The sequence below is a fragment of the Eupeodes corollae genome, chromosome 2 (assembly GCF_945859685.1).
Source record: "Eupeodes corollae chromosome 2, idEupCoro1.1, whole genome shotgun sequence".
Taxonomy (NCBI): domain Eukaryota; kingdom Metazoa; phylum Arthropoda; class Insecta; order Diptera; family Syrphidae; genus Eupeodes; species Eupeodes corollae.
In genome coordinates this window covers 36,588,616-36,608,602 of record NC_079148.1, presented here as the reverse complement: position 1 = coordinate 36,608,602, position 19,987 = coordinate 36,588,616, and the positions used below count along the sequence as shown (strand labels likewise).

Sequence of the window (19,987 nt, the reverse complement as noted above, 5' to 3'; positions counted from 1 at the left end):
ATATTAACGATGATAAAAAAGTCGAAAAAAGTTGGTCCCGCTTTTCTGGGGCCCTACGCTGTAATGCGTTTCGAAAACGAATATTTTATACTCCATTTTTCATGCGGATAAGAAATCTAGTGCTTACGGAATCACAAATCCGCATTCGGATTTTTTGTACCATTAGCCATTAGCGTTCGAAAACGAACTTTTTGTTTTTACAACAGGATAGGTAACGAATTGCAGTTTGAAGGTCGTTTTTAAAGGACGCAAAAGGAAAATTGTTTAAGTTTACTGCATATCAAACAAAACCAATTTCAAATTATGGTGGAATTCGTATGACTTGAAGGAAAAAAGTATACCTTGGCAAAAAATGAAATGACTATGAAAGAAATCAGCTTAAACTTTCTAAGCTTGAATTAAAAAGAGAGATGTGGCAATTGCAAAGCATTAAACATCCCTATTATGAGTATCAATTTGATAGTTGATAATATCTATCAACTATTTGATGAATCGGTATTATGAACATCAACTTTTAATTTTTGAACCGATTGTGAATAGTTTATTGTGAATGAGATTTTTTTCTCGTTTGACGTTTTCAATTATTGTTTTAAAATTTTGTTATGTGTCTGGACTTCTGAAACAAAAATTTAAAACAAAGTTACAAAAAATAAGATAGAGACAATTGCAACTGGCGGAGGACCAATAAAACAATCCGATTGACTGATGATGAAGAAGCAGTAAGTCGCCTAATGCATTTTAATGCCTGTGTTAATCCCCCGGGTGTTGAATTTGGGTTGCAATTAACAAATTTGACTTACGAAGGTGTTATTGCCGACGAAGACGAAGCAGTGCAGGTCGAAGAAATTGTACCCTCAGTGCAATCACCGAAAAATAGTCAACTAAGGACCTCAAATAAGGACAAAAATGAAAAAAAAAGACTTGCATTGCTGGAAAACCAAACGTCGGCACAAGATAATTTTTACAACAAAATGATTTCTGAGATGAGTAGCATGCAAACAACATTGAATCATCTTAAAAAGAGTATGGACAATATTGAATACTACAACAAAAAAACTTATATTTTGAAAAAAAAAAAAAAGTGAAATCCTTAAAATTAAAAAAGAAAAGTTATTGCTCTACAAGGAAAACATCAAAAACAAAGAGAACGACAGAAAAACAAAACTAAAACTTAAAAAACAGCTCTTGGAAATCGAGCAAGCGAAGCAAAATTTAATGAACCATTATCATCCAGTTTGATTATTACTGTGTAATTAGTTATATGACTGAATTTAATTTAATTTTTAAGTTTTTATATGAAGTGAATTTTTAGTTTTTGAGTTTTTACGTGATTCTGTTTAAGTTTTCAATAAGTTATCTTTATTTTGTCTTTTAAGTTATTAAAACAACCATGAAGTACAAAAATTCCGCTTTTTTATTGATTAATTATTCGCTAGACATTTATTCATTTCGCATAAAACTTGCAATGGAATCTCTTATGCGGCTGCCTTCAATAAATGTTGGGTTTGCAGGATCAGGGGAAACATGATGGATTTCAAGAATGTTTTCTTCATAAAAGTCTTCAGGATTTTCCAATCTATACTTTATACAAATGTTATGCATGTTTCTTATGTTTTTTTCTTTAAATTTATATTTGTTTCGTTAAATTTATATTTTATTCTATGGAGAGAATGAAAAAAACGTACCTTTTATAATTTTTTCTAAATTTATTTGAGACGTATCAACCAAGAATTTGTGGTTGATATGATAAATAATTGATGTGTATCTATTTTTTTGATATCCGTAATACCAAGTAATGTCAAAAAATCATTCACAATAATGATAAAATTCACAGTTCATCAACAAAGTTGATAGTTGATAGCCATAATACCAATGCATTAAAAATATTGTTATGTATCAAGTATCTAGTTGATAGTCGATAGCTATAATAGGGCTGAAAGTGTGAAAAAAAGTCATTACGATAGTTCTCAAAATAATGACTGAATTTTTTCCTCGTCTTTGCGATTTGTTTTGATTTTTTGTTTGTATTTTCGCTTTGACAAATCTCATTGGAAATACTTCGAGACTTATCAAATCTATTCGATAAAAAAGGTACTAAATGATTGTTTTACAGAGTACGAATTCATAAACGAATCGAATATCAGGTTCAATTCGGATTGTCTCTAGTTTGTCTATCGCCCAAATAAAATTTTCTTCAGCTACGAAGCACATTTCTCCCTCGGTGGGTATGTTAATAAACAAAATTGTTTTATTTGGGGTTCTGAGAATCCTCAAGTAATTGGAGAGAGGCCATTACTTCCACAATAAGTCACTGTTTGGTACGGTCTTTGATCCGGAGGTATGATTGGACCTTAGTTCTTCGAAAACAACCATGGAACGACTGTCGCTGTCAATTTGGAGCGTTATGGTCATATCATAAATTACTTTGTTTTTGCCAGCTATTGCAGAATACGACGAGCGAAAATGGCTTTATTGCAAAAGACATTTCCTAGCCGCGTAGTTTATTGTCGTGGCAGATAAACCTTTAACTCTTGAGCAGGGCCGGCGCTACCCTATGGGCGAAATGTGCGGCGCACAAGGGCACCAATCGCCTAGGGGAGGAAAATTAAAAAAATCGATCTAACTCAATTTAAAGAGCATGCTTAAAGTCTACGAAAAAACAATGGTTTTATTTAACCTATTCCAAAGTGTTTACATTAAGCCGTCACTACGTAGTGCTACTCAAAATCTGTATATTTTGTTCAACATTACTTATTTTATCGATGAAAAACGTACACGATTTTTTGATATTCGGATTTGCAAGAGCGTGTGACCCAAGCCCAACCCCCTAACAAAACGTAGGGCACCATTTAGGGCTCTGGCACGCGAGCGCCAAAACACATAGCGGCGCCCCAGCTGTTGAAAACTTAAAAACCAACATTCGCCGATTAGGGCTGAGATATAGTCCAATGTGTGTCAAAAAGTGGTCGAAAATTACCTCAAAAGAATCAATAAATAAAAACAAAGTGGGTATCGCAACAGTCCGTTGAAAACTAGGGCCTAGTTACTTGTAACTCTCAAATATTCCTGTGTGCGGGTAATGTTGTCAGGAATGGAGTAGTACCAGTGGCATTATGGTTAGTGCTTTGGAACGTCATGCCAGAGGTCTTGGGTTCGATTCCTGCCTATGCCATCTAAAGTCTTTTCACGGGTACTACCTCTTGCGAAAAATTGACAAATTCTCCAAAAGTAATTCTTGCTATGAAAAAGTTCATTCTCAAATTAGCCGTTCGGATTCGGCATATAAACTGTAGGTCCCCTCCATTCCTTACAAAAGAATCGATGCTTGCAACAATTCGCGTGGTGGTAATTTAAATGATGTCAACGTTCATACTTCATAATAAAAAAATAAACATTGTGAAATGAAATATTTAACATGTGTTTTATTTACGTTTACTTTTGAAATCGCTAAATGGATCACACTGATATTACGTTTCCAATTTAGTTGTCTGTCTACCCCAGATACTGAGCCTCGCCTGAGAATTGTATTCTCATTTCTTTAGTATTATATTCTTAAGTATCTCAATTACAGTTAGTCATTGTCATTGTCTAAAGTTTTAAGACTCCTTGAATTAAAGCCTTTATGGTTTTTAAAACAACGCACTTCAATTTTAGCCATGTGGCCAAATTTTTATATTTTTTTTAATAAAATGTATTTCAAAAACTTGACGTGTTCTTTAGACCTTGAGATGTTGAGTAACGATTTACTTGTTGATAGAATAAAGTTCAACTTAAATTCTTCTTTTTTTAAACTGGGAAAAAACTTTTCACATCGTACATTTTAAAATTTAGTGTGATAAATCTTTATTATAGATTTTCTCTCCGCGTCTCTGCATCAATCATCTTTATATCAATTTCTTGATTAATTTAAATATAATCCTCAATGAAGACGTGTCGTCAATTACCTTATTCCACTGATGCATAATTATGGTATCTTCATTCACATAAAGACAAAAAGAGAACACTAAGAACATAAGTATCACTGATCTTAAAATACACCATCAATTCCATAAATCCATTGAAGCCAGTTTCAAGTCGCAGTGATGCACATTCTCTGTAATCTATGATAGAACGGGCATAATAATTTGAAAATGTAAGCTAATCGGTCCATAGTCAGACACCTATCCTATCCTATGCCTAACAACAGGCTTAAGTGAAGAGAGATTTCTTCAATTCATTCGTTTTGTGTCATCGTCGTCGTCGTCGCATCTGCTTCGCTGTCTTCTATTTGCAAACTTGTGGAGTACGAACGCTATACCCCGTTTCGAGCGAGACTTAAGACTGAAATGTGTTCAAATTCAATTGGGAATTATTGAATTGTTGACGCGCTATCATGGATCTCGTTCTGTTTTCTGTTTTTTCTGTATTGGCTTCGAGGTGGCAATTTGAGTAAATTGCCTGCAATAAGCCTACTTGTGGTCATCAGTGCATCTCTGATGGTTATTTCTAATAGCGAAGCGCTCAGCTGGAGCTGGGAAAGAACACCATAATAGACACAAGACGATTTGTAACTTGGAGCTAAGGCAGTACTATCCCAATAATGTAATGGAACTAAATAAAAATATCTGTTCAAAGTTTTTTATGCAACTCTAGAATGCTAGATAGTTATCATTAGCGTCATGACTTGATGATAGAAAAATAACATTATAGTGGGTCATTCTTCTTATACATATTTTTTATAAGGGATTTTACAATGTTGATTTTGAAAGCTCGTGGCGATCATATTGTTTCTTTAACTAAGAGAAATCTTTTAGAAAAGTTACGGCTTCAAGCAACACGTAGAAAGGATAAAACTTAATTATTAAAATGAGTGTTCTCTAATAGCGAACTTGTCAAAGACTACAACAACGTAATTTGGACCTAGCCATACAAAATCCAAATAACCCATCAGCTGAAACCAAACGACCATATGCAGCGATGCCGCCCCATTTGAATGTTGACCCCAATTATGGTCAAAAAACGTCTTTAGCAATAAAGGGACAACACCACTGGATGCGAGTTTCACGAAGTGCCAATGCATCTAAATGAAGTTACTGTTTGGTATGGATTTTGGTCTGGAGACGCCAATGAATCGTGTTTCTTTGAAAATGATGTTGGTCAGGTCATAACCGTCAACGGCGATGATATGCGCACCGAAGACATAAGGTTTCATACGTGGCACACAGCTCAAGACACAATCGATATTCTGCGCGATCGGTTTCATGGCATGGTTATTTTTCGCGCTTAGGCGACCGACGTAAATTGGGCACCAAGATCGTGTGATTTGACATCTTTATACTTTTTGTTGTAGGGCTTTATTAAGTCACAGGTCTATGCGAATAAGCTGTCTACCTCAAAGACAATACAATCGATTCAAAGAAGACGGCCTAACTTATGCCAAAATTGGACCTTTCGAATGCACCCCACCTAAAAAAAACATTTAGACAATGTTATATTTTACACATAATGTCCTTGTCATAGATCTCTGAAATATAGATAAAGTCTTATTGATTTCTCATATAAAGCTTCTTTTATTAGTTATTGTAATCGGTCCAATTTATCGATTTGAAAATGTTGAAATGTCTCGATGTTTCAATGTCCCTATAGCCGAATTGAAAGATTTTTAAGGAGATATCTGTGCGTTCGTGTGTACGACCGTTCGTAAGTCCGTCCTTTCGCGACTTTTTTTCGTCGGCAAAAAACAGTAGAGATATCAACTTCAAATAAATGTTGCCGATAATAATGCAGAAAGACGCAGAAAGGATTGTCAAAAAAATTTTAGTGAATTTATGAATTTCACGATGATGAAAATATTGAAGTTTTTTAATTTGTTAGCTAACCTCTTCTTGTTTTATTTCTCATTAAAGTTTGAAGTTAGTACAACACCTTTATGTCATGATATTAAAGCAAAGGTCTCATACAGAAGCCATGATCTTAATGTTGATTGTGTTATGAGAAAAGCTTGAAATGGTAGTATTTTTGTACACTAACAACCACTTAGAGTATGCGCGATGTGGTGAGCGGTTTGATTGAAGGTATCAACGATTTGTTACCATTAAAATGCATGTTTTCGCAAACGAAGTAGAAAAAAAAATAGCAAAAATTTCGTTAGCTATTCAGCTAACTATATATTTAACTATGCAGATCATATCAACTAAGTGCGATATGACCAGACCACGCACGATCACTTAATGGACAATCGTAGTTTGTTTGTTTAATGTTTTTTTCGGTCTATTTTTTTTAAGCAACTTCATTCTAAACGGTAACTTAAAATAATGATCAAAAAGAAGGTAGTGAACACAAGGGTCATCGTGTACAATTTATGTATTTGTAGTTGGAGTTAATTTTTTCTTTAGTTGATAGAGTCTAATTTTGTACTTTCAAGCTGGAAAAAATATGTAATTGCTATAAACCGTTATACTTAAGATTAAGAATATAATACTTTTTTATACGTGGTTTAAAAACTTTTGAATTAATCCACAATGTTCAAGAAATGGGAAGTAAAAACGTAAATGTAGTAAAAGTGAATAATAGCAAAATGAAAACAAAAATTCAAGTATTTAATGAAAATATTTTTTAAACACCCAATTGAAATACAAACAAATTAACTGATTGATGTTAATTTTGAATGGAATGCAAAGCTATGCATAAATACCCAAACTTGTATTTATACATTGTTGATTTAAATGAAATTAGGTAAGGATATAGTTTGAGACTTAAGAAAGAATATGAGTTGCTTTTGACCTCAACGGCTCGATTACGTTGACGAATGAATTATTTTAAATTGTCTGTAGCACAACTAATCAGATAGTTAGCCAGATAAACGAACAAATTATGTCGGACGTGGAGGGAGATATCGTCGAGTACCTCTTAGTAGACAACATTATGGACACGGAGCAAGTAACATCATACCCGCCATAGAGTAGAGTTATCAGGGATGCCTTCTCATAAGTTGAGATTGAAAGTTGGTGTTCCAGTCCTGTTAGTGAAAAATCTTGACGCGCCAAAGTTATGGAATGGTACCCGGCTCCAAATTATACTCACCTAGGACGAAATATTATAAAAGCTATAATCATCACTGAAATAGCAAAAAAAGAACAAAATTTAATTACCCGCATTCCGATAATTCCAACCGATTTGCCGTTTCAGTTTCAAAGAGTGCAGTTTCCTCTGAAAGCAGCATTTGCAATGACAATAAATAAAGCTCAGGGACATGTTATTCCCATGGACAGTTATAAGTAGCGTGCTCACGAGTCTCAAACCCACAAAATCTTTACGTTTTGGCCAAGGAATAAAAAACAAAAAAAGGTCTTATATTAAAATGTATTGCACTTAATCTTTCTTCTTCTTAAAATGTATTAACCTAACCTAATCTAAAGGGTGTCCCAAAATTAACGCAAGATTTGAATTTGCCGCCATTTGTGCATTGAAGTGTTGGCAAAAAAAGCAATTTGACAGCTAACAGTATAGGGTTATTAAAAATGGAGCGTTACACGATAGAACAACGTGTCTTCATTATTAAAGAATATTTCAAAAATACTGAAAGTTTGGCGGCTGCAGTTCGAAAATTTCATACAAAATATGGTCGGAATAGTGTTTTAACTTCATCAACTGTGAAGAGATTAATTGAAAAATTCATGGAGACTGGATCCGTTGGAGACGCCAAACACACTGGTCGTCCAAAAACAAGCCGTTCATATGTGAATGTCGAAGCACTGCGTGAGAGTGTTGCTGACAATCCAGGGACCTCAATTCGACGTCGTGGACAAGAATTGCAAATTTCAAGAACCTCTCTACAGCGTATACTCACCAAAGATCTGTGTCTTCATGCTTACAAAATTCAATTGACACAACAATTGAAGCCTAATGACCATGGACAGAGAAGAGAGTTCGTTGAATGGATTATTGAACATCAACAAATGGACCCTGATTTTTCGAGCAAAATCATCCTAAGCGATGAAGCACATTTTCATCTTGATGGCTTTGTCAATCGCCAAAATTGCCGCTTTTGGGGTTCGGAGAACCCACATGTGACTGTCGAAAAACAAATGCATCCACAACGCGTGACTGTATGGTGTGGATTTTGGGCTGGAGGCATAATTGGGCCATATTTTTTTGAAAATGATGCTGGTCAAGCAGTGACTGTTACTGGTGCTCGATATCGCGACATGATTACACAGTTCTTTCTGCCAAAATTGGATGATATTGATGTGTCCAATATGTGGTTTCAACAAGACGGTGCCACATGTCATACAGCCCGTAAAACAATTCAATTACTGCATAAGACATTTCCAGGTCGTGTACTCACTCGTTTCGGTGGTCTCCTAGATCGTGTGATTTAACACCATTAGACTTTTTTTTATGGGGTTATTTGAAATCACAAGTCTATGTCAACAAGCCCACAACCACCCGTGCATTAAAGGAGGAGATTCAACGCTGCATCAACGAAATTTAGCCACATTTATGCAGAATGGTCATGGAAAATTTCAACAAAAGAGTGCGCATGTGCATGCAAAGCCGTGGAGGCCATTTGTTCTATGTGTTATTCCATACATAACCCTATCCTTTGTACTTTACGAGTCAATAAAAATATAACTATCAAAAGACTAAAAACGGCTTTTTCTATTTAATTCAAATCTTGCGTTAATTTTGGGACACCCTTTATAACAATCACACTTAGTATGGCCTACAAAAAGTACAGCTCAGGTTTTTTCATACTATTATTCGAAAAAAACTATCTGATGCGGACGAAGTCGCGGGTAAAAGCTAGAAAGTTATATTTGTGAAATGATATTTATGAAAAATCATAAAAGAATTCGCAAAAGAACACATTAAACTGGTTTTAAAAACAAACTGAAGTACATGTAATGGACCCATACTGTTAAAAGATTGAAAGCTTTTCAACAAGCATATAAAATCCTTTTTTAAATATAACACTCAATTGGGCTAACATTTCGAATACCTTGACAAAAAGTAACTTATACTTCAACTATTGATTACATACTTTTTGAAAAATAAACGTTTCAGTTGGCACCAATGGAAAGTTAAAAGTGTGGCCAAGTTTCCTTTTTAGCGCATATTTTGAACATATTTAAAATGTTGGTTTTTACCATACAAAATCTATATTTTTCTTAAACTTTTCCACATGTATCACATTTTACACTTAACAAACCCTTCACTGATTCTACTCAAAATCAATTTAATTTTAGTTCGTTCGTTCAAAAATACCGTAATGCTTCCATATAATTTTTGGATTGGCGTCATTTAGGAAAACTATTTGTATACAAAAAAACTGCAATTCAACAGTAATATACAATAATGTATACATTTTTTTCCATTTTCAGAAACAAGCGTTTTTTTAAGTTCGCGTAGGAAGTTTTTGTAAGCGGTCTGATTTTTCGAATTACTTATTTTGGTATTTCTAGACTTTTTTATTTTTCAGGACCTATAAATAGAAGGCTTTGAGCAAGGCCAGATGCAGGCTTTTAGTCAGGGGGGGGGGGGGGGGGTGTCGCACACTTAACATAAAGATAAGATGAGTTTTTGGACACCGCTTAGAAATGTTCTTTTATGTTTTATGTCTGAAAATGTTTCCCAAATATACTCTATCTAAGAGCTAAAAAACCATCGTTTAGATGGTGGTGCAGTTTACGCAAAAATGTTAGAAATTCTTAGAAACGTATTTTTTCCAAAAATAATATTTTCTGTCCTTGTTTGCCTAAATACGAAGAACACTACAAACATAAAGATGCAAGAACTCAGAAAGTGAAAATCTTTCCAGACCCTCTTGCCAACCGCCATCTTTTGTGATGGGCGGTGGTCCCGGATTGTCAGACACGATCTCTACAAAACTGAAGGCTAGCTGTCCTTTGGTCAATATCCATTTCTCGGCAGAGATCGTGCCATCCACGTGGCTTCTGTGGATAATAGCGACTACCATTTTGTCACTGAAGGACATTTTTGCCTTACAAGGGTCAAAAAAAGTGCTGGTGTTTAGCACTTTGGGGCGTTTGGGTATAGGAAACACTACCCTCCATAGACCTTTGTCGCTTCGACGTTGAGTCTTGGCTGGTCCTTACGTTAGTTTTAGCCAAGAAGATGTAGGTCCATTATATTTGCGCGTCGTGTTGAGCGCCTAGTTGTTCACCAAACGTCTAGAGAATCCTTTTAGCACTACGTAGTCCTTGTAGTAGGCCTTGGCGAGGGTCTGAGCTTTCACCCATCTCCCTCAATACCTTCTTTAGGATTCTTGGCTTTGGTGGTAGAATGACCTGGCACCACAGCCCTACTATTTTCGACTCGCGGTGTTGATGAGTTGAGAGGTTTACTCTTTGTGGTAGTAGAGGAGCCGATCTTCACAACTGCCTCACTACAAGAAGAAGGTAATTTCACCAGATTATTCGATATTTCACTGGCGACAACAGGGCTGTGAGTGTCTATAGCCATGTCAGCACCAGTGGAAGAGGGATGAGCAGCAGACAACTTTGCCGTCGCGTTTTGGAAATCCAAACCCCAAAAATTTGTGTTTTTGTGATTTCGATAGACATTCTGAAAATTTCAAAAAACAAAACCATATGTGAAAAGCCTAAACGCACCATAAAAGTGAAACATTGACTTGTACGTACCACAAAAGACGACATTGGACACAACAAAACTAATATTAAAGTCAGAACACAACTTAGCCAAATTTTTTTTTTTTTGACACCACTTCAAATGTGAAAAAAAAATATTTTCGCAACTCTTCTGCAGCACTTTAGAGCTTTAAATGATAGATAATATATCAGGCTTTCAAATACATATAGTAACTAAACCGAATAACCCGAAATACATAAAGTTTTTCTCTCATGAATACAAAAATTTACTAAAAATACCTATTTTTTTTTATCCCAACCACCAAATAAAAATGTAAACATCCTATAAACCAAAAATTTTACTTACTTTTCAGTTCACTGATATCGTATTTAATAACACAAATCAAAAGTTTTTATAAAAAACATACACAGGACTCACAAGAAAAAAAATACCAAAACTACTTTTGCGAGCCAATTGATAGTGAAATTATCACCAACTGCAACTTCAAGACTAATTATTTTTATTTTACATGCTTCCCACATAAAATTTTTTTCTTATTCGCTTATTAGAAGGTTTAGGCTGCAAGTAAAACCTGTTTTCGCATCAATTTGTGCTACTCATTTTTTTAATTAAATTCCGCTAGATGAGCAAATTCATTCGACAAATGGGAGTGTTGGTCGCATTGTAGCCTAACTTTTCATTTTCCAACAAAAAAATATTTTGGTAAGAAAAAGTGATGAAAATAATGAAACTTAAAATAGAGAAACTAAATCTGTCTTAAAACTATTGTTCTTATTTATGAGGGGCGTTCAATATTTTCTCGGTATCGATATGAAGGAAAATGCGAGTTCAATTTAAATTGTTTTTACTTTTCAATATAATCTTCCTAACATCAATGCATTTGTTACATCTTGAGATAAGCTTTTTTAAACCCTCAAAAAAATAAGTTTCCTCTTTCCCTGCAAAATACCCATTTATTGCCGACTTGAGTTCTTCATCATCCGAAAATCTTTTTCCACGAAGACATTTTTTCAAATCCGGAAACAGGAAGTAATCACTAGGGGCAAGGTCTGGACTATAAGGTGGATGTTGAATTTCTTCAAAACCACAATCTCGCACAGCAGCCTTGGAAACTCGCGCAACACACCCGCTGCGAGTTTACCCCGTCCTGTGGCCATGAGCTTCCCGGCAGACGGAGTGACTTTGAACTTCTTTGGGGGGTCTGTTCCTTTTTTATGCCACTGCATGGACTCTTGTTTGCTTTCAGGGTCATAGTGGTGAACCCATGTTTCGTCCCCAGTAACAATCCGATGCATAACACCGTCCCCATTCTCACTACACATCTCCAAAAGCTCTCTACAGCATGCGATTCTCACTTTTTTCTGAGGCGCTGTGAGCATTCGTGGCACCCACCTTGCACTGACCTTTGAAAGGTTAAGATGGTCATGAAGGATGGTGTGAATGGTACTAGTCGAAAGCTTGGTGATCTCTGCCATCATTTTCACCTTTATTCGGACATCCTCGAGAACAAGTTTTTCGACTTCTTTGATGCTTTCTCCCGTACAAGCACTAGCCGGGGCGCCGGAGCGGGGGTCGTCTTCAATGCTCTCTCTGCCTCTCTTGAACTCACTTGACCACTTTTGCACAGTTGATAATCAAGGTGCGGAACCCTGGTAAACTGCCACCATTTCTTCATGAATAGTTTTTTGACTTTTTCCTTGCTTAGCGAGAAATTTAATTACAGCGCGATGCTCAATTTTCACCATCATCGTCTCAGTTGCCATTATGATTCTGTTTAAATAGAGATTTAACGGTAAATAATAATTACATTTATATGAAATTTTACATGAATGCACTAAAATAATTATATTTTTAAAATTGCTTGATTTCTATATAACAACACTGCTTCTACTCTCCAACTTCTCATTCATAATAAATTCCCATCAAACACACAACCAACTTGTTGTGTTTTGTTCGAATGCAACTCAAAAAAAGAATCTATCTAACAAATTGATAACAACTCTCTTCGCAACAAACTTATAAGTTGTAACACTCAAACATAAATCCATCAATTCTTCGTCGGTTAAAAAAATCTTCAAAGCATTTATTAACCGCCAAAGAGCCTTTCCGTTTCCTTTCCACCATCAACAACAATAACGACAAAGTCAAAAATGAATCCGTCTCATGGCAGCAGTAGCATGGACATGGTGGTTGGTAGTGGTGTTGTACTTGATGTGGACTTGTGCTGTGGACTGTGGTGCTAGAGCTAGCTTCTGCTGTTGCTGTTAAACGTTGCTCTTGCATTCGCATTCGAATCGTCGTTGTCGTCACATCACACATGACAAAATATAATTAACAACGCGTTTTGCGATATTTTTTCAAATCGAAAGTAAAAATAAATTTAATTCGCGTATCTTAATTAAATATACAACGGTTTGTTTAGAATTAATTTTCTTTTAAAAGATCATAGATCGATGACCTTCAAAATTACACCACCTTCTTACAATTAAGTTCGAACTCCTACTTACTCGCTTAAGATTCTTCTACTATCACACTACATTTTTGAGTAGGTTGTAAATTTTCAAAGTATCTGCTAGATACTCTCATGAATCTGAATTAATTGAGAATAAATCGTCTATTTCTTCGAAGTACTTGTTGTTGTTGTTTTTTCTTCTCAAATCTCAATCTCAAGACCATCTATCCATATGGCACTGTGCTAAGGCACTACGCTACGACTACGAGTACAAGTACGACGACGCGCCGCCGACAACCGACAACCACATAGCTTATACTCTCGCTCATTCTAAAGATACTTTTTTTCTGTTTTCTTAAAAAAGACGTTTAGTCTTTTAGTTAAAGTTGAGATCTCGCGGCGAATAGATGTTCTTTCTTCCTGCTGCCGCTGCTAAATCACTGTATTTAGCAGATTAGTAGTAATAATCTATATCTACTATATAGGTACTTACATCTAGATTTGTATATATGTGCGATTAAAGATCGTTATAAGTGCGGTTTTAATTAATGTGTACATTGAAGTCTTAAGTATATTTTAAGACACAAAGTGAATTTAGTCTTATTTGAAAAAAATCAAATCAAAAAGAAATATGTATTGACAAAAAATAAAAAGAAAAGAAGTATCTTTGAGATATTTTTAGAAATTACCTATTCCCACTTATTTCTTTTTACATTTTCCATTCATCGCAGTGTTGATTATATAATTTTGTGTTAATGTTAACTTAAACAACAAAATAAAAATAAAAAATTATAATAAGATACTCGTATAACGAAAAAGGGTTGTGTGAAGTTCTTATTTATTTCGGGTCAAAGTGTATCTTTTGGTTTTTGTTGTATATATTCAAACTTCATAGACTGCAAAGAGCAATGCCTGAGCACTGCAGTTGGTGTTAATGTATTTTTTTAAATTTAAATTATTGTTTAGTTTCTTTTTTCATGTATGTACATATTTACACAAAAATAGAATATATTTCCCGGTGTGTCGCGTTGACTTCAATTTATGCTTACACGATCACTTAACACTTAACTAGTGAATTAATGTGTTAAATTCAATTTTTAAAATTGCAATTGTGGTTATTTTTTGAATATTTCCAAACAGCTGGTGTCTTTTTTTTTAAATTTGTATAATGACGTGCGGATAGTTGATCTACCTACATATAGATATAACCTTCATTGAAAAAGTAGATATACTCCCTATGCCTATAAATTCAAGTTGATCACGATTGATTGGCGTTTTTTTTTTAAATTTTTTTTTGTGGTCTCATTCATTGTTTATAATTTAAGAAGAAAAAAAAATGTATGACCATCTGTTCTGTGACAAGAAATCAAAGTGAAAATTTAAGTTTAAAAATAAAAGTAAAAAATGTATTCAAAATTTTGCGCGATGATCGTGAGTGAAAAAAATAAATAATAAAAATGCTGATCGCATCGAACTTCAGCTACGTTATACAAAATGATATGATACAACGCCAACGTCAACCTATGAGATCACATCCACTCGTGCTCTGACTACTTCAATATTCACCTCAAAGCCCCCATATGCCTTGCTGCCGTTACACACCTACATTATAAGAGATGGATTTTTATTAATTTATTAGCCATTGGCATTGTGTGTATATAATAAATGTATCTACAACTTATAAGATACATTTATAAACAAAAAATTACATCATTTAGAATTGAAATTTAGAAAAAATGAGAGCAGCATCACTATAAAAGTGCTGCTGTGGTTAATCATTTTATCTTTTGCGGAATATCTTATATCTTCTTAACCAAAAAAAAAATAAAATCTTCATCTTTTTTTAACTATTATGGCAACCTAATTAGACACCCAACATCTTTGGAAAAATATAAAACGGTTTTGGAGCGAATCTAATAACTGACAGAATTTAATATCTGATTAGAAGTACAAAATATGTATAGTATAATGTTTGCGCTTTGATGAGTAGGTTTTATTTGTTTTGCTGTAGATTCTTGTTTGGTGTTTTATTTTGTTTTGTGATATCATAAAAAAGATGATGATGTTCTCTATATTCTTAACAATCTTGTTCTCTGATTAAGTTGGAGATACATTTCTATCTCAATGAATAATATTTAACAGTGGAGGTCGATTGGTTATAGCATTTTGAAATTATTTAATTTTATTTGTTGTTAAATTTAATTTACTATTACTTTTGTTTTTTGGTATGATTTTAATGTCAATTAGGCAACATTTTAAACAACCTATTGTTAAGGGTTTAACAATTTTTTAGTTAGCAGTTTGCTAAATATCTTTCCATTTGTTTTCCACTTATAACTTGCTAATTGCCTTTATTTAAAAACGGTCATCCAAACATGTCTAATAAGTGAAAGTTCATAAAAATGAACAAAGCAAATACCCTTAAATGGACCTATAATTGGAATTCCCATTTTTCACCAACATTCTGAAATAAAAAGGAAATTCAAGTCATAATTTTTATAAAAAGTGTAAATATTAAGAGAAAGATATTTAGATTCTTATTAAATAAAGTGTTTTTAGTGCCGATTCTATGAAAAAAAATAATTTTACAAGAAAAGTTTTTTGGCCGTAATATTTCATAAAAAAGTGATACCAATTCCAGCCTTTAGATTTTTTTTTTAATTTTGGGGAAGTGAAAGAAAAAGTTATGTTAATGCTTCACAATCAAATCAACATAGAATTTGTGAAATAAGTAATGAAAATTGGTCATTGAAAATTTCCTGAAATCCGTGAATATTAGGCTGATTTTATATTCCGTTGTTAATGCGAAATGCCTTCTTCCTAACCGTGACATATTCATTTTTTCAATATCAAAATAAAAGACCATGTTTTATAAGAAAAAACCTGAATTTCATCATGAAAATGGACTGATTTAATTTATAACTTCACTAAGATTATATTCCTGGTCAAATATTAACGAAAATCTTATCTCAATAAATGATGGATTTCATTGAGACAGTGAATAATTGTTTATGAATCATTAAGCTTTAGAGAATTGTTGTTCAAAAAATTTAAAATTAATAATAAAAAAAATGAAATATGAGAAACTTCAATGTAAGAAATCCCTTAATACATTTTTCATTGAATTTATGAATTTAGTTACCGAATAAATTTTAAAGAATTTTAATATTTGGTTTAGTTTTTATTTATTGAATGTTTCTTAGGGATTTTTATTGAACTTCTCGTTGGTATTTAAAACTGGTTTTAACCACATCCTATATTTCTTTCATTTTACAAATGAATTATTAAGATTTTTAGAGGTTAATAATTTAGTTTAAAGTGTTTTATATACATTTGTTTAAGTTTAAAAAACAAAGCGCTAATACGCCATAGAAACTTTGTTATAAACAACATATTTTAAAATAAAGAGTTATATGCACTAAAATTCAAAAGGGTCAAGGGGGATAAGAAGGGTATTTAACCCTTCCTTGAAAAAGATCTTGTCTTCTTCATTTGTATGAAAACATTAAACTTATATATCAGTCGCCCCCTCTTCCCCCACTTCCTGCCAAACATTCTTTAGTCTACTACTTAACTACTCAGTATGCTACACAATTTTATTTGTGTGTGTATCTAATTAAGATTACCGCAGTGTACATCTATCCAAAAGATCACGAAGTATTGTATTCTCTATTATTCGCTCAAATGATTTTGTGACGGTTTGAGAAAACAAGAATTGTTGTTTTTTTTTATTTTTTTCAAAATTAATTTATTTTTTTCGCTTCATCGGGCAGTTTAAAATTATTGTAATTAATATGTTTGAAGGTTAAGTGGGTAAATAATAATGACATTGGAATATGAATATTGTTCATAAAAATGACGGTAAATATCTAAAAAAAGAAAAATAAAAACAGAAAGTTCAATTGTTACAAAAACATGTGGAACTAAGTAAATGTTTGCTTAAATTAATGTACTTATGAACGTATCTAACTCATAGAAGGTTCTTTGAGAGGATAAATTTGCGAAAAAATATGCATTTGACATTAATTGTTTTGTTCTTATCTTTTCTGTAAGATAATTTGTATATGTTTAAAAAAAAGAGAAAAACATTAAAAAGGAACGATAAGAATTTCTTAAGTTAGTACCCATTTAATTATTTAAATTAACCTTTTTTCACTAAGTTGGTAATGAAGTGAAATATAGAATGCGGGAGTTCATCTTAATAATTAAAAAATTGTCTATATATGCATATTAAATTAGTCGAAATTAAAAAAATGTTGTGTTCAGGTTGCCATAATAGTTAAAAACTTTATGCAACACATTTCCTTAGCCCAAATTATTACCAAAACCCTTTAATTCCAGAATCTCTCTTTAAAAGAAAACAAACAAAAATGTGCCCTAGTGTTAAGAAATAATTAATTCAACAAATAATACTCTAATACCTTCGTGGAAATAAAATTTAAAATAAAAAATAAAAACGAATAAGAACCTTAATAACATTCAGTGTTTATGTTATAAAAAATTTACAGCCAAATTATGATTAAAAACGAAATCATAAACATGGCATTTTGCCTTTTTAAAATGTGTCTTATTTTCACATTACTACAATCGACTGTGCGAGGATTTAATTTGGATTTACCGACTTTCATCAGACACAATGGTAATCGAGGATCAATGTTTGGATTTAGTGTGGCATTATATAAAAGTGCTGGTAATGGAGCTTCATATCCTTCAAAATGGTAAGTTTTTTGTTTTTTATTTTACTATATTTATTTAATTTTGTCAAACCGTTGGTTTTATTTTTGTATCGTGGATACAACAATCTCAGTTCTATTAAAAAAAAGTCTGAGAAAAAACCACATTCTGTGACCTATATTTTAGTTTGGGAAACTTAACGTTTAAATATTATTTTGCTTAAAATTAGCAAGAAAAATAAGAATCTTATCAATTTTGACCTCTTTTTACTTTTTCTTATAATGTAAGGTTTGAAGCAAAGAAGCAAATGTTGGCATTTTTATAATCAGAAATAATGAAATGTTGTCTTTTATAGAAAATAAGCTGTAATTCTTTCCTTTTCGTATTTTATAATTTGTGAAGAGTAACAAAGTGGCTGAGATCGAGTTATTTTATTTACATTGTAAATAGAAATTTCTTTTAATTGTAAATTGAAACTCATTTTGAAATTCACCATTCCCTTTTTAATTCCTATTGGAAGTTATAACTAAATTATTTTTTATAATTTTGGAATTTTGATTTTACTCTTCACTTTTCAAAGTATTTTTCTTTCAGAAACGTTTACTTGTTTTGTTTTTAATAAACCGCTTTCTAAATATACTATTTGGCATGCACATCTTTTGACTGTAATTTAGTTAAGTTAAAGAGCATTTGAAAAATACGCAAAACAATATTAGTTAGAAAATTTTAATTATAATTTGCAATTTATAAAAAAAGAAATTGTTAAAGTTACGGTTTCTAAATAAATGTATGTTTTTCAAAATGAATTAAATTAATAATAATAATTAAGAAAGATCTAAAGAATATATTTCTTTTTTTATTCAAAAAAATAAATAAGAAGACATTGTGTGACTCATTTTCTAACGCATGCAAGAGGGAGGTTCTGATACGTCAATGCTGAGTGAAAAAATAATAATTCAGAAATATGTTGGACGAGAGCCAATAAAAATATATTTAAAAAAAATATGGCCACTAATAAAGAAATTAAAATATTTGTTTGATTTTAATTCTTATTTCAATAGAAGGTGTATATTATTCATTTAAAGTTTATAGGGAGTGAATTTGTATACCTTATTATGTGTAAAAATGACAGTAAACAAGGGGTCCACCAAGGCGTTAACGTACTTTTTTAAACTAATCTTACGAAAATTTTACTTGTGACAATTTACTATATAGAAACTTTGTGCAAGTATCGCATTTGTAAAAAAGTTCGAATTCGAGATCTAAATCAAACACGACATTACGATGGTTGAAAAAAGTGGGTTCCCCGATTCCGTCCGTCTGTCTGTGTGTCTGTCTTTGCACCGTCAGTCTAAACCATCACATTGATTAAGTTCAAACTTGGAAAATAAGGTTTAAAGCTGTGTTTTTCATTTTTTTTAAGATCAAAGATAAGAGTAAATCCCAAAATAAATGTTTTTTATCAAAAATTGAAAATTTGAAGTTTCTCAAAGACAATGCGTCTTTTAATAAATTTATTTTAGTATAAAAAAAATGTCTTGCTCCAAAAGGGTACCGTTACTTTGTTTTTAAATTTTCTCAGAAACTCTAAACTGATTTCATTAATTTATGTTCATGTACAATCTCTCATATTGTTTAAAAAATATATTTGATGATCGATAACGTCAAAATGTTTGTTTTGGTCTTCAAACTAAATATGCATTTGTTTCCAAAATTCGACATCTCGAAAACGAATCAAAACTTTTTTAACGAAAATCAAATAAAAATGTATACTAATATATTTTAAACAACTGCGTACAACATATGTATATTTTTTAACAAAAATTGAAAGATGTTTTATATTAAAAATTAATCAAAAAACCACTATATCGAGTTTCAAAACAAAAAATTGGAAAAATTAAATGCAATTACATTTTTGGAAACAAACTTATTTTGCAGGTATAGCTCTTGGCAATATTTAAATTTAAATTGTAGTTTAATATATTAGGTTATGCTCTAGAGAAATAGCCAGTTGCATTCCTTCCCTTAAATAGTTCAACCGTAATACTCGCGATTCTAGGAATGCTCATCAAGCCCAACTTCGGTCGTTCTGTCACGTACAGAGATTCGTTCTTTAGCCGTACTATGCGAATGTGAAACGCCTTACCACACTCTGTCTTTTCCAGCCATTGCAATTTTCAGGAGTTCAAAACCAATGTGCACCGACACATCCTTTCAACCCCTCTCTCCCTTTCCTAGTGCTCACATTGT

At 32.6% G+C, this 19,987-nt stretch overlaps 1 protein-coding gene across 5 annotated transcripts in view; it reads left to right on the top strand.

The window, feature by feature from the left end:
• Positions 1-13,007: 13,007 nt before the first annotated feature.
• The window catches only part of LOC129944284 (integrin alpha-PS2), a 100,706-nt gene continuing 93,726 nt past the window's right edge, over positions 13,008-19,987 (top strand). For 4 of the 5 annotated variants that reach the window (XM_056053629.1, XM_056053627.1, XM_056053628.1 and 1 more), the window contains exons 1-2: positions 13,412-13,548; positions 17,405-17,781. In XM_056053629.1, the coding sequence (XP_055909604.1) occupies positions 17,579-17,781 (203 nt within the window). In that variant the 5' untranslated portion in view covers positions 13,412-13,548; positions 17,405-17,578. Of the gene's footprint in view, positions 13,024-13,411; positions 13,549-17,404; positions 17,782-19,987 lie in introns of those variants that run through there. The other variant, XM_056053626.1, reaches the window with a different exon arrangement.